The sequence below is a fragment of the Alligator sinensis genome, unplaced genomic scaffold, assembly GCF_000455745.1.
Source record: "Alligator sinensis unplaced genomic scaffold, ASM45574v1 scaffold140_2, whole genome shotgun sequence".
Taxonomy (NCBI): domain Eukaryota; kingdom Metazoa; phylum Chordata; order Crocodylia; family Alligatoridae; genus Alligator; species Alligator sinensis.
The window spans coordinates 3,397-19,055 of NW_005843173.1; the positions used below are offsets into that span (position 1 = coordinate 3,397).

Here is a 15,659-nt window from a genome sequence, read left to right on the forward strand (position 1 = left end):
GTTCAGCAGAAATCTTCTAAACTGCTCAAAATTTCTGCTGAGGAAAATAATGCACAGATTATTTTCCTACATACCACTAATCAACAAGAATATTTTGGAGGTACTCTGGCTTTTAGCACAGGAAACTGGTAGGGGGAGTATGGGGGGTGGTATGTGCCCCCTGCTGAGATTGGCCTCCACCTCGGTACGGCTCAGGATGGGGCAATTTTTTTGCCGCGTGGGGCAGTGGTGTGTTGGAGGCTGGGGGGACACTAAGCCACGGCAAAGAAGTATAGGAGTGGATATAGAGCTTTTCGCCTGCCCCTGGGCCCGCCCACAAATTGTGCCACCCCAGATTCAGGAGTCACCCCTGGCTTTTAGGTTTGTGCTAGATTCTAAATGGGAGGTGGAGGAGAGAGGAGATGGAGCAGGGAAGACTCGCTCATGATCAGATGGAAGATTTTATTTTGTCACCTTTTTAGAAATACTGATCTGCTCTAAGTGTGAACACCTAGCTGCACAAACAAATCATAAGAAAAACTCCTGTTGGTCAGACTGCAGCTATAAGATAAAGAACTGTCAGTTTCTTTAAAATAAACCCACAGATAAACTATAGGTGTATAAGCTTAGGATCTGTAGGAATTTTTCTACGTTCCTTTTTTCTTTGGTTGAAACATATATTTTCAGAGTTGATGCCTGCATATCAGACCAAAGGTTAGATCACAGCTGCTTATATGTTCTGTCTCTGCGACTCTAGTGGTCTAATGGGACTAGAAAAATTAGCTTCTTGGGATTTCTGAAGGGCTTCTACCTGTGTGAGTCTCCTCCCCCATATCATCTGAGCTCAGTGCACAACAGTATTTGTTAATGGTACATGAATGAATGTCTTTTACCAGTGGTTACCCCTTGGTTGTTATTCATGTTCATTTGGGACAGTACTCAGTAGGGCTGTGCGAAACGGCTATGTTTAATTTCAGTTTCGGATTTGGCCGTTCTGGAGGACAGTGATTCGTTTCAGTGTCTCGGATCACTGTTCTGTTTCAATTCGGCCAAATCTGTTTCAGAGTTTTGACGCTGTTTCGGAGATTTGGATCAGCCGGGGAAAGGCAGGCACAGCCAGGTGGCTGCAGGTTCTCCTGTGGCTCCTCCAGCTGTGCTTGTTTCTGGCCCAGTGGGGGGAGCCGCGGGAGAAGCCCCCATGGCTGCCGTGCCTGGCCCCATCCCCTGCCTGGCCCCAGCCTCCTGGCACTTAAAAAAAAAAAAAAGCCCTGCACTCACTGGATGCAGCAGCAGGGATCAGGGCATCTGAGTGCTTGTGGAAGAGCCCCACTGTGCCGCATGGAGCAGTGGGGATCGACCCCCCCCCCAGCTTGGCACCTCGGGGGGTCCCCCCCCCCCCCCAGCTTGGCACCTGTGCGGCAGCTGTCGCATTGCGCGGGTGCAGTGCAACTCAGCAGGGCACCACGCACTCTCTGGGAGCTGGGGCGGCTCCAGCAGTCAGCTGGAGCCCGGCAGTGCTCAGTCCCAGCAGCTCTAGCTCCAAGGCAGTGCACAGTGCCTTGCTGAGCCACGCTGCACCCATGCCATAGGGCAGCTGCCTTACAGGTGCTAGGTGTGGGGGGCAATTTCTGCTGCCCCCCACTGCCCTGAGCTGTGCAGGGGGGCTCTGCCACAAGACCTCAGAGGCCCTGATTGCCGCTGCTGCAGCCGGTGAGCTTTTTTTTTTTTAAAGTGCTGAGGGGCTGGGGCTGGGGCTGGTCATGGGTTGGGGCCAGGCAGGGCAGTCATGGGGGCTTCTGCTGCAGCTCCTCTGGCTGTGCGTGCCTCTGCCCCGGTGGAGGCAGCTGCAGGAGAAGCCCCCATGGCTGCCCTGCCCAGCCCCATCCCCTGCCCGGCCCCAGCCTCCCGGCATTTTAAAAGGAGAGCTGGGGGGCTGTGCTGGACTATTCCTGGGGAGAGCCTCCAAAACTTTCCTGAAATATTTTGGATGGTTTCGTTTAGTTTTGGAGATGTTTCTGAGCCTTCCATGTAATTTCAGATTCAGTGTTTCAGGTGCTGAAATGGGCCGAAACACCTCCGAAACGAAACGGCTGCCGAAATTTCACACATCCCTAGTACTCAGAACCAAACTTCTTCATCAGTCCTCCCTAGGGCCTTATCTATAGCCAACTAAGTCTTCTTCAGTATTACTTAGAATACCTGGTCTGAAACCGAAGTACGTTCAAAACAAGCCTACCATACATTTCATTTTGCAGTTTTCTGACTCTTGATGGTCAGCTGGAGAGTTAGGAATCAAGGCCAATTGTAATGTTGGTAACCTCATCTAAAGTGTCTAAAGCCTGGTGTAATTGGGTCTTAGAGGAAAAAGTCATCAGATTCTATACAAAGAGTTTGAAGGATCAGCACATCCTCTGTCTGCGTAGGTCAGGAAATCCCTGCTTGTTAATACAGAACAAGAAGCTGGCTGTAACCCTAGAGAGAGGAATAAAGCCCTATTAGTTTATATCTTGAACAGAATATGAGGCATGATGCAATTACTTGCCATATGTATGCTTGGGGATTTCTAGCTCCCAACCTTGGCATAGCTCTTTACAATACAGCAGAGGTAGGCCAATATTTAGCACTTTTTTCAACTTTCCAGCTTGTTTTCATGCTTATATCTGGGGCTCCTTAGAGTCACTATCGCTACTAAAAATCAGAAGACTCTAAATGACCAGTTATGCATTTGCACTGGCAAATACTTGATATATGTGTGAAATAGGAGTAACAATGTGTAAACAGTGGGTGACTAATTAGGTTTGCATTTTTATGCATGTAACTGCCAGATCAAGTTTGCGAATCACAAGGATAATGTAAAGAGTATTAGACTATGTTAATTAACAAATAAATTGTGTAAATTGACTTTTACCATGACACTAGCTAAAAAAAATCACACCTGGAGCATGCATTGTATAGCATTCCTAGTACAGAATGTAGAATCATGGAGAAGAAAGGCTGGAAGGGACCTCCACAGGTTATCTAGGCCAACCCTCTGCCTGAGGCAGGATCATCCCTATCCATACCATCCTATGCAAATCCATAATCTAACCTCTTAGTAAAACTACCTGTTATTGTTTGATCAAACTCCCAGGATTGCTGTTTTATAACAAGTCATTATATAATGCTGTTGCTTTGAGGTATACCTATCAGTTGCTGCTGCTTTACTGCAGATGTAGTATATACAAGTCAGCTACATTTTTACCATATAAATATACTTAAAACTATAGGTACATTCTCAGTGATCACTTAAAATATTTTCCCATTTTACTTATTTCTAGAGCAGGTGTGGTGAATCCACAAGTGCCACAAGTGGCATGGGCAGCCTCTGTGTGTGGCATGTGATAGATCAAGGAGGGGACAGCAGCACAGCAGCAGATAGGAAAGGAAGCAGAAGGCAGAGCATGAGATCAGGTAAGGAGTACAGGGCAGGAAGCAGAAAGCAGAGCTGCAGATTGGGCAGAGGAAGGGGATCAGCGTGGCACTTGGGGAGCATGTGGGGCTAATTTCTGGCGTGTCTACCAATGAGTTCCAGACTGCCATCGGGATAATACACCTGTGAAGCTCACCTCCGTTCCATATGGCAGTCTCGATATCACCTCTGGCGCCATCCAGTATGGAGTTCCAACCAGGGATTTCCTTTTTGGGACTTCCTTTGACACTTGGGCACAAAACCCAAAATCTGATAATTTAATCTGAAAATAGAGCAAAAGGAAACCACAAAGGCATGAATGAGCAACCAATTGGAAGGTCTGAACCCCGTTGTGTCCTTGACAGTACTGAATACTCACAAGCATCTCAAAGAAGGGGGCCTAGTTGGCTATCTACTTCAGAGGCCTGATGTGTTGTATGTAAGTCAGGGGTGGGCAAAATACAGCTCACAGAGGGATTTTTGTCTGGCCCACGGCAGGTTCCTTGGTCCCACCCGGCCCATGAGCAAGGAACAGCCTGGGCTGTGGTAAGTGAGGCCGGTCCTGCTGCTCCCAGGCATGCAGTGGGGCTAGAGCAGCATAGCGACTGGACTCTATTTTCTGGCAGCCCCAGTGTTGGTGGCTCCTTCTGGCTGCTGCTGCTGGACTCAGCCCCCCTGCCTAAGCACCCCAGCCCATCCGCTCCACACCCACCACCAGGGTTAGGATCCACATGGGCAGAGCAGCTGAGGTGGGGTTGCGGGCTCGTGGGGAGCAACATCCAGGAGTGAGGCAGTGAAGAGGAATGGGGAGACCCCAGGATCTTGGGGCAGTGAGAGTGTGGACAGGGGTGTGCAGGGAGTGGATTGCAGCTCTGCTCTGGCCCCAGCCCTGTGCTGTCACTGCCACAAGATCCTGGCCCCGGCCCCAGATGCAGCACCCCGCCTGCCTGCCCGCACAGCTCTTGGCTGATCTCCATGGAGACCCTGCGATCACAGGGCTGTAACAGCACAAGGCTGGGAAGAGCCCCAGTTCAATGGGCATAGATGTGCAAGAGAGTATCACAGTTCTGCCCCAGCCTTGCCTACCCTGCTTCTGTATACCACTCCCTGCCCCCTGCAGCCCCTTCCCACATTTGCTGAGTTGTTGTGCCGGGGGTGGGGGTGGGGAGAGGTGCTGACCCAGCCTGCGACAGCTCAGCAAAACTCCCCATGTGGCCCACAGGCCCAAATAATTGCCCACCCCTTATGTAAGAGAATACCCTGGTTTGAACCGATCTGTCCTCAGCATACCCCATTCTCCCTCATCCCTACACTGGAAAATCTAGCTCCTTACCTGGTTGCCTGACTAAAACCCTTATGTTCTGCACTGGCTGGGTCAGATATGAAAAGCTACCCTAAATGTGGCTGCAGTTACATTTATTCACGATTTCTCCCACACTCCCACAAACATGTTATATTGTGGCTGCCTGCTGTGACCCCTTGACTAGAGTGAAACCTCCTGCTATGTCCATATTTAGCCACACCCTCGGCCCAACGCATGTGAAATTTCTATGAGGGATTAATTCTGCAAAGTTTTCAGCATAACTTCTTTACTCTTGGAGCTTTCTATATTGAAAGGTGTGACTTTGCTGCCTTATATTTGACCCAGAAGTAAATGAGCCTTGTATTTATGACGTGTGTAGCAAAAGCAGTACATTAAAAAAAAAACATTTCTGAAAAATGATGAAGTGATAAAATATACAAGCTTGCACATGTGTGTTCTGCAACATTAAACTCTTGGGTTTATATTGCCTTTGTTTACAAGGAGTGCTGTTTTCGTGAATATAAAACTGCTTATTCAATAACACCTGTTAGTAAGACTGACTCCTTAAAGTTTACATGCATGAATAGTTTGAAGATATTGGTGGCAGAAGACAATTTTTGTGGAAGCCATTGTGCATTAAGAGATCATTTATTGCTGTGCATTGTGCAATGTGATAGCACTGCCAGGATGAGCAGTGGAAAGATCTACCTTTGGAATTGTTCAAGATGGAATACTTTGCCTATCAGGCTATCAACTCATTCACTATGCCAGCCTGCTGTCTGGGGACAAGGCATGAGCCCAAATAGCTATATAAGGCATTAAAGAGGAAACTAAATAAATTGCTGCATTGTTTAGACCAGCATTTTATTATCAGCATTGATTTGTTTTCTCTTGGCTTCAGTGCAGACGTTAGTTTTCATTGAAGGCAGTTTTTTTTTAAAGTCAGAATTTAGAAATAATTGTTGGTATTTATAAAACAAAGCAAATAATATCCAAGTTCTCCAAGCCAAACATATTTTTCAGTTTACAGCATGAAAAACAGAAGAACTAACGCATATTTTGGAAGCTGAGCCGCTTTCTCTTTTGTAGGTTCATAAGAGGTTCTGCATATCCATTGCTCATCCAAGTACATCAAAGAAGACAATTTTCTAAAAAAAGATAATTGCACAACATATCCACAAAGAAATCTGCATTGCAGATAATAAGTACTGGAGTAATGAGTATAATGAGGCATTGTATGCAGAGACTGAAACCCAATCAGATGCTATTTCAGCAGCACTACTCTAGATGTGACTGAACAACTTCCACACATATGGAGTTTTCTTTCCCTGGATGCCTCCTGGTATGTGAAGTCTGTAAGAAGAAGCAAAGCAGAAGAGACAGTCTTTGAATAGAGCATTAGCTTAGGGGTGAAATCCAGGATGTACCAAAGACAATGGGTATTTGGACTTTTAGAATCAGGAGATCTGTGTTTGATTCCTAGTCCTGCCTTAGACTTCCTAGAATCTTGGCCAAGATACAACAGATACAGATTTTCCTGGTGGGCACCAATATTTAGGATTCTAGGTGCCTTGTCCCATAAAGTGATCCTAGGATCAGGTCCCTAAGTTCTCTATGAAGTCAGTGGGGAGAACTAAGTGCTTCCTACAGGCAAATCGGAGCACTGAGTTCTGAATGGAGGCCCTTAGAGGTAGGCAACATAGACCCAGGGTATACCCAAACATTATAGGTGCCACCATCCATTTGGGATCCAGAGCATCCACCTAATGCACACCAAAAGCACTAATTTCAGTATGAAGTGCAGCATCTGCAGCCATACTTACATGTAAACATAGGTGATACTGATGGTGCCTACTTTACATGCTAATAGAGGGGACTTACACATGTGCCCGGCGCCTGCTTCCGCAGCCTTGGCATCACATGTATTTAGCATCTGCACGCTTCAAAATGGTGGCAGAGGTGCTTTAACTAAAGCTTGTTGAATGAGCTTTGGTTAAGTGCCCCGCTGCCATTTTGAAGTGTGGGATGCTGAATACATGAGACGTTGTGGGTGCTTAAATTAGAGTGGCCCCCAAGAGCCTCTCTAATTAAAGTGTCCCCCCTTTCCCCCATCCTGGAGCACATGTTAAGCCACCCCTAGTGATTACAGCACCTAAAAGTAGGGTTTTAGGTCCTCCTTGGAGCAAAAGGATTTAAACCCACCCATCTCTCCCATTTCTAAGGAGATTGCCTTAACCATCAGGCTAAGGGACAGACACCAGTCTGTTGTAGGTGGACAGAACCACAGGGGCAGAAGCAGAGGAAACAAAAGGTAGCCTAGTAATGAAGGCTCCCCCTCCCCAGTTCTGATGTAGTCTGCAGTAGAGCTTGGGGGGTGGGTCTAGGTACCTAACTGCATGAATTGGATCACTTCTGAGCAGTCTCAGAAACCTAAGTCGAAGAACGTAGGGATCTGTTAGATTGAAATAAAGGTGTGTGATGAATTTAGTTGCCTCCCCTGGATTGTTTTTTGTACCTGCTATGTCAAAATTCTGCCTAAGTCCCATTCAGAAATCCAGTTGACCACTTTAGGTCTGTGCATCAGTTATTCATGCATACAATGGAGATGACAACATGCCTTTCTTCCTGTCTATTCCTAAACTTGAATATTACATTACATTTAAGTAGGAACTCACTCTTAATATAGACCACCTAGCCCAATGGGGATGCAATCTTGGTGTGAAGCTTCCAGGCACTACTGTGATATAAATAATATATCATAATAAACTAGATACATTGGTCCATCTACAATTTGCAGTACAGGGTAAGTTCTCATTTCCATTGCCTGACTAGTGCCCAGAATGTCTTCCATTACAGAGGGATCAAGAAATCTTTGTTATTTTATCTGCTACAGACCAAATGATCCCCTACCCAAGGGATGGTAAACAAAGCCATAACAGTGATGTGGAGGAGCTGTGAGATGGGGACAGAGAGCTACAGATAATGTTTGTCTTCCCAATGTTCCCCCTCCCAGAAAACTGCATGGCACTGAAAAAAGTAGGAAGGGGGTAGCTGACCAGGCAGGGAGAGGGACAGGAAACAGCCATCCTATATTGTACATTTCCTCCTCCACACTGACAATAATACATCTGAAAAATGGCAACTGGTTACTGCTGCCAAGAGCATTATTCATTTCTTTTCTGGGTCTGGTAATCCCTATCACAACCTTTCTCCAGGCTAGAAAAAAAACACCCCTTGTTGACAACAGGCATTGGTGCAGCTGAAACAGTGCTGCACATGGTTTAATTGCAGTACAGCATTCATGTCCATTAATCAAGGTTTCTGAAATAGCACACTATGCAGTTTGTGCTTGGCTATACCTTTCCATCACAACTGTGCATCAGTTTAATAATCATCCTCATCAGGAGGTGTTTGTATAAAAAAAAATGAACTCCTGATGGTTGCTATGATCTGGCTTCCTCAGATATCAAGTTTCAGCTTTGTCTCTCTCATTCACCAGAAGCCACATGCTTCCTGGAACTCTATGCATTGTACATAGATATCAAATCATCAAGTAAAGGCCATCCTTTTGATTTTGCATGGAAAACCCTTCATTCTTGCATGGAGAACATGTAGGTCCTACAGGTCTACAGCAAGTAGAAGCAGAAATGGCTCTAGCCTTCAACAGCTGTGGACTGCAGCACTATATAGGATTTTAATTAAACTCTTAACATTAATGGGGGGGCAAATTTCTTGGCAGATGTGAGACAAATTAAGCCTGTACCCTCCCTGAGTACCACTCCAATCCCCCACCTGTGCTTTCTGCTCTGTGTTCCCTCTCTGACCTGTCGCATGCCACATGCAGAGGCTCCCCATGATGCTCGTGGAATGTCTGTTGCAGGTTGGCCATCCATGCTTGACATGATGGTTTCACTGTCTGTATTATCACTTTCCCTGTCTATTATGATCCTCCCAGTCAGAGATGAAGTACAAGGAGAAATGCTAGGCACTCACCCTTCCATCGCTTGTAAGAAGTATGGAGTCACTTTTGATATCACGATGAATAACGCCTTGATTATGCAGGTAGGACAGCGCTTTCAGTACAGATAAACAAACTGTAGCTATCTGCTCTTCGTTCATCCTAAAAATAAGGTGTCCAGTGGTGAGAGCAAACATCAACTTAAGGCAAGAATAAGACACCGAAGAAACAGATAAAGACAATAGGCTTGATCCTCAGTAGGACATGAGACAGGCCCATCCAAATCAATACATGGAAATTAATAGAGAGTAATCAAGTCATTCTGAGGAAAAGGGTTCAAATGTTTCTCCCTGGGAACTTCTCATTCTTCTTAGTGCTGTTCAAGACCTGTTGTCCTTGCCAGGTCTTCCCTGTGCCTCTAAGGTATAGTTCTTGTTTGAAAAGTAACTGTGTAAAAGTATCATGCTTTTGCTCAATAGAACTGTGCCCTGTGCACTGTCAAAGTGATATCCCTGGACTTCAGTATAATATATGCTTTTATCTCTGTTTGCAACATGGATAAGAAAGTAATCTGGATTCTATTCTTTTTTGTGCATCTTCAACAGAAGTGTTTACTGAATTCCAGACAGCTTCACCCAATTGGAACTTGTGGTAAATGCATTTAAGACAAAGAGGTTGCAGAAGTATCACCAAGTGCTTATTGCAGGACATCAAATTAATGGGATTGCACAAGTGTAATTGAGGGCACAGTTTGACCAACAGAACATTTGTTACTGGTGATAATGTGTGGGTGAGAAATAGTTCGAGACTCAGATCTCAGGCTGAGCTAGCAGGGCACAGAGTCTTTTACTTGTAAATTGAACACATTCTATCCACAAATTTCTGACTCAGAACACCATGAGACCATTTGGATAGTTCTTTTCCAGGGTACATTTGCACTTTTATTTCTTTAGATAACGGAGTGGGTATCCTTCTGCAAAGGTCAGGTGTGAGGAAAAGTTTTGAGAACCAGGTTTTGATTAGTACATGTACAGCATTAATTATACCCAATGAATAGTACAATGTAACATGTTACAGTTAGTCAATTTCTGACTCTGAAGAGTCATCTACCGTGAGTTCACTAGTTGCCAAGAAGGATAAATCACTGTGGGAAAGGAATCATGAAAGGAATGAGGAAGGGAAATGATACTTGAATTTCAGAGGAAATTTGTGGATTCATGCCCTATGTGTAATCCTTCAAAACTATTTCCTTTGCTATTATGTATAATACAAAGAAACATTAAAAATGAATTTCAAAAGCACCCCATAAAAGAAATGATAAGATATAGTTATCTAGTCATCATTCACAAAAAAAAAAAAACTTCTGGAAAAATAAGTCTGTCGCATCATTATACCGTGGTTCTGGCAATGAAACGAGAGGGAGTTAATGAGCTGTAAGGCATTCTGTCGTGTGCTAAATCACAGCAGCCTTCATTCACTGAACATCCTGTAGCGGTCATTCAATGAGAGATGTGAAAAACAATCCATATTTCAGTTCTGAATTACTACTCACCTTGCTTTCTAGTCGAGCCAGTAAAAGGCACTTATTCTGCCAGGCCAGCCCAAACTTGCTCTATTACATTAACATTAAAAAGGTCCAAGGCGATTTCTGCTTTAACTCTACTATGCAAATTTTGCAACATTTCAGCAAAATATTTGAAGGAAGGTCATAACATGTTCAAGAAGAAGATTAAGGAATGATTTTGGTGAATAAAAATTATGACAGCTCTTAAATAGTTTTTAGTGATAGAGGCTTAAGAGGCTCAAAAGTCATAAACCGTTTGTACATTAAGCCCACAAGCGCCTTCAAGAGATTGGAGATACTAAACCAAACATATGGGCAGCAATGGAGTGGGCTGACCAGTGGGAAAGGTCAGATCTATTTCTACAGAGTTTTATACCAACACCAGTTGAGTTCTTTGTTGGGTACAACCTTGACAGAAAAGTGTGGGTCAAGCTGAACAGACTGAGATCTGGATATGGACACTTCAAAACAACACTTCACAATATGAACATCTTGGACAACTTCCTGTGTGAATGTGGTGTCCAATAAACAGCTCCAATCTTTACAAATGCCAGACAGGGTAGATAGAATCCATACATTGAGCGGTAATACCAGACAGTGGCTCATGGATTTGGAAGTTGATATCTGATGCCATACGGAAGAGAGAGAGAGAGTGAGCATCTCTTTGCCATTAAACTCTTGTCTAAAATATCTGACATAGTGATTATGGTGTGTTGGGTCACACTAGTTAACAGATAACTTACAATGCTGTGATTTATTTTTGCTTATCAGTTAAGACAGGACTTAAAAACTGAGGATGTATTTTACAACTTCTGTTTTAACTGTGACCTGAACTTGCCAATAAATTGCCAGATGACAAATGTCCATGTATGAATGGGCGTTCTTGAGTAAGCAGGAGTCTTTTCTTCTTGTTTAGATAAAATTTCACACACAGATGTGTTAGATGATGACTTTTGATTCAAGAAGAAAGCATTTTTCCTGGTTAAATGAAGAACATACCTTCCCTGGCTACTTTTCTCAGTGGATGGTGGGATAAAAATGGGTGGCAAAGAGGGAAAAAGCATGACGTAGATCTGCTCAGAAGAAGAGAAGTTGGAAGACAGGGTAAGACCTATGTGCATCCAGTTTATTTACTGATTTAACTGTATCTATTCTTACTAAAATTATCATACAACCCCTAGCGTGACCACATATACTGATATAAAGATGCTTACACTAGTATATTTTAGGTTTAACCCTTGTTTTGCCAGCATAGCTATGTTGACTGTTGGTATGAAAGAAAAGCATAATTCTAACTAGCACATCAAAGTACCTGGTGTAGCTTATTTTACCCAGAGAACTAGTTAAAACCTACATCAGAAAAAAGCTCTTTTATTGAAAGAAAGTGCCTCTCAGTCAAGGGGTTGGGCAGCTGTACCAGCAGACTCTTTCAAATGCATTTATTTCCCTTCCTGAATGGAAGAAGCTGTACCAAGGAAAGTGCATTTATATTAATACAACTATTTCCATGCAAGAAAAAAATTAAGTATCCTTTAAGTATACTGGTGCAGCTAAATAACTGCAACTTTTGTTTATAGCTAAGGCCCTGCCTTGTTGTGCCTGGAGAAGGAATTCCCAACACTGAGAAACTATGATTTCATCTGTTTCATTTTCTTTTGGCAGTTAAACCATAACATTCAGGGTTTGCCACCACATTATCAGTTCCAGGGGGTGAAGAACACAATGGAAACGTGCTCTGATCCAGTTGGCCAATTCCTATGAGCCACTCTGCATTAGAGTTGAATTAGCAGAGGTAGGCTATATAGGTTAAAGAACAAAACATGGTTGTTCCAACATAGGCACCTTGTGGGTTAAGAGGTTCAGGGACCAATTTCCTTCCCAGTTTGCTCAAGCAGTAGGTAGCCTAAATGTAGGCAGCACTCCATAATGCAAGATATATGTGGGAGGAAGAGATATTAATGCTAGTTGAAATGTAACAAACAAGATATTGGGTGCTGTCAAGGAAAACACACAATTCTTGTAAGAGTAGACTGCCAAGGAGTAGATGCTTCCCTAGCATTGCTGAAGGCATTGCTTCTGAATGATTCAGGCATAATAGCTTCTCTCACTATTGTTCAAGTGGTATACAAACACCTCCTACCTTCCCTCACATTGCTTTGGCTCTGAGGTAAAATTTTAGTACTACCAAATCAATGATAGTTTTGCCCCCGGTTTCAACAAAGCCAGGATTTCACTCAAGTAGAGCCAATGCAGCAGTAAAAGTATGGATGAGACAGGTACACGAGAACCAGAGGAAATGGACTGAATTTGATCCTAACAAAATATGAACTTATAAATGCTACAATCATCCCCTCCATTACCTGTCTGCTAAAATCTAAGGTAACATTTCAATGTTTCCCTTAGCATGACTGACGAGACATCACTCATTGCTGTTCAAGAAGTATAATGATTCTGGTTTGCTGAAATTCTATGCTATATAGTTGCTGCAGGAGCAACACAGGACCCTAAACTCTGTTCTGAGTGGTTGGTGTAGGTCTTTCCATTCATCCTTAAAGATATCTGAACAATAGAAAGACAGAAGAATGGATTTGCTGTGTAGTGAGATTAGCTGGGCATTTTCAAATAGAACTGGTTTAAAAAACTGCCTTTGATTACAGGGAGATTTTTTAAAAGATTAATTTCCAGTAAGGTTTTTAGAGTTTTTGCATTTTATCTGCTGCAAAAAAATAATGATGATACTTCATAGGCCTGCATGTTGAAAACACCAAATTATGTTAAAACCACTCATCACTTTTCACACAGCCATCCAGTGCATATAGTGAGGGATAGATTTCAGAATCCCAGTCAGCTTCCCTGCACCTCTTGCAGTCTTTTTTCCAACTGGCAGGGCCATCAAGTGGAAGCAAAAAGCCATCTTGCTCCAGTTCAAGCACAGGTTTTATTTACCATATTGTGCTATAAGTACATTGAACAATGAAACAATGAGCAGGTAAAGCTAACCAAACATACCTTGTGTGAGTCACAATGTCTGTCAAAGCTCCACCTTCTAGAAACTCCATCACAACCCACAGCTCATCACCAACAAGGTAACTGTTGTACATATCAACCACGTTTTCATGATGGTAATCCCTCATTATCACAACCTATGCAAAAACAAACAAACAAACCAAAAAACAAACCAAAAAACCAGTGGGTGAGTGACCAGAGGTATCACTTGATTCTCACATTGCTTGAAACATTTGATTCTTCTTTTACTTTTTCTTCTCTTTTTAACTTTTACCCTCAATAAATACTATATTTGTGAGCAACACCATTGCTATAAACATATGCTCGCTTATATAACTGAAACAATATAGTTTCATAAAACCATGCTTGTGGTAAATAAATTAAGAGTGAGGGAGGATGTTTAACTTCTAAATTATATTTGGTAGATAATAGCTTTTCTTTTGGATATAAAGCCAGAAATGCTTATTTCATTGCTTTCTTTGCCTGTTGCTTTTCTATTCAGTACAGCAGAGATCTTATCAACTTAATAAGTCAATCAATCAATCAAAGCCTTCCTTCATGGTTTAGCGAATATCATTGTGCAGAGAATTCAGAAGTTAAGTAATGATGTATGGCTTGCCTGTGACCCCCTGCCTGTGTTCCCCACCCATTTCCACTTTATACGACTGTGCTGCTTCCCACATCATAGGTACCAAGCCAGGTAGAACAGCAGGTGCCTCAAAACTGCTATGTATGCCTCTTCTGGCTCAGCTGGACAGGATGAAGCAGAACAAAGTGGGAAATGGATGCACCCTTGACTGAACTAGGGTGACGAGGTTATGTTACGCCAGTTAGTGGCCAAACAGTGATGTTTGCTACCTGAGCACAGAAGCTGAAGGGAGATTGTGCTAGGCCCAAAAACCACAATCTCCTTCCAGTTTCCCTACTGCTCTTGGATAAGGGATTACATTGTCTATACCTACGCTATGTGGGAGATGTCAAGATTTTAAGATGGTTAGATTGGATTTCTTTCAGCCTTTGATCAAACTTGAATGTTTTACTGGAAAACTAACAGAAATGATGATTAGAGCTACACTTATAAAATGCCAAATAGTTACTGTAAATGAGAAATAGTATTGACACAGTTAACTTCATGACTGCATCCAGAGGAGCATGGCCGTACAGTACGTGGCACCACAGACATGTCTGCGGTGCCACATACCACATGTTCAGGTGTTCTCTGAGCTGCAAGGGAGCAGCATGGAGGGTTTTTTTGAACACTGGATATCCAGGGGTGAAAAAAACCTGCTGAAAAAAAAAAAGGAGCAGCGGACATGGGGGCAGTGCATGCCATTCAAAAGTGGACCCGGGCCACCCGGAGCTACGCTGCAGCTGCCAGCAAGGTCCGACCGGTAGGATAGCACAGTGCTGGCTCCAGCCTCCCCTACCACTCCTAGGGTAACTTGTCACGTGCCAGAGTGCATGTGGCATGCACAGTCCCCAGGGACAAGTAGCTGTGGTGCAAGGTGCGCCGCTGCCTGCTGTCCCCAGGGAACCAAATGTCCACACCATGTGTGGATGCAGCCCATGAGGCCTATTATAGTAGTAAATCTAATGTGTACTAGTAGAATGGATCCACCTATCTTTATTTATTAAAAACTAGGTTCTATGACCCATTTAAGGTAAGATGGCTTATTTGATACATGTTAAAAGCATCTTATTCACTTCAGTTAGAGAAGGCCAGGGCACATGCAACTCCTTGAAGTCAATGAGAGTCACAAATGCATGAGATCTGCAGGATCTGGCTTATATTACTTGTCAAATTTCTAAGGGACCTACTACCATGGCATCTAAAACATCATAGGATATGGACTGATTTTTAATGGGGACACATGGATGGGTACTGTGTTAGCCTCTTAAAGAACTTCAAATCATTTACAGTTCTATATTATTTTTTCCTTTAAAATTTGTTGTGAGATGCCTGTTTCTATGTCTCTGACTAATCATTTCCTTGCAGTGCCCATATCTTGCCCTTTAAACATATTTAATTACCATTTCAATTGGATAGGAGGTCTAAAACTCCCTCCTGCTTACATTTTATGTGGATTGCACATCGTCTTTATTTGTGAAATTCCTACTGACTTCAGTGGGAGGTACCTGAATATAAAGGCTACAGTACAGAAAAGAATGCAGCTTCGTGAGACAGCAAGTTACACCAGCATAATATTCCTATTGCACTGCTGCAAATAAAGGAACTGTGAAACTTCCTTAGTCAACACCACCAGTGAAATCAGTCTTTGGGTAAACTCACTTGGAAATTAAGGTCACTTATTCATGTAGATCATAAGCTGACTGAACAGCCCAAGTACTCAGGCAAATGTTTTTGGGATTCTCAGCCTCAGCCTGCAACAGTGGATGCAAA

At 43.3% G+C, this 15,659-nt stretch overlaps 1 protein-coding gene across 12 annotated transcripts in view; it reads right to left on the reverse strand.

Annotated features, from left to right (window-relative positions):
• The window catches only part of PAK5 (p21 (RAC1) activated kinase 5), a 264,702-nt gene that overhangs the window by 3,112 nt on the left and 245,931 nt on the right, over positions 1-15,659 (reverse strand). For 6 of the 12 annotated variants that reach the window (XM_025194242.1, XM_025194241.1, XM_025194240.1 and 3 more), the window contains 3 exons: positions 13,262-13,395; positions 8,724-8,850; positions 3,585-3,710 (listed from right to left, as the gene is read on the reverse strand). In XM_025194242.1, the coding sequence (XP_025050027.1) occupies positions 3,585-3,710; positions 8,724-8,850; positions 13,262-13,395 (387 nt within the window). The other 6 variants (XR_003092188.1, XR_003092189.1, XR_003092190.1 and 3 more) reach the window with 6 other exon arrangements.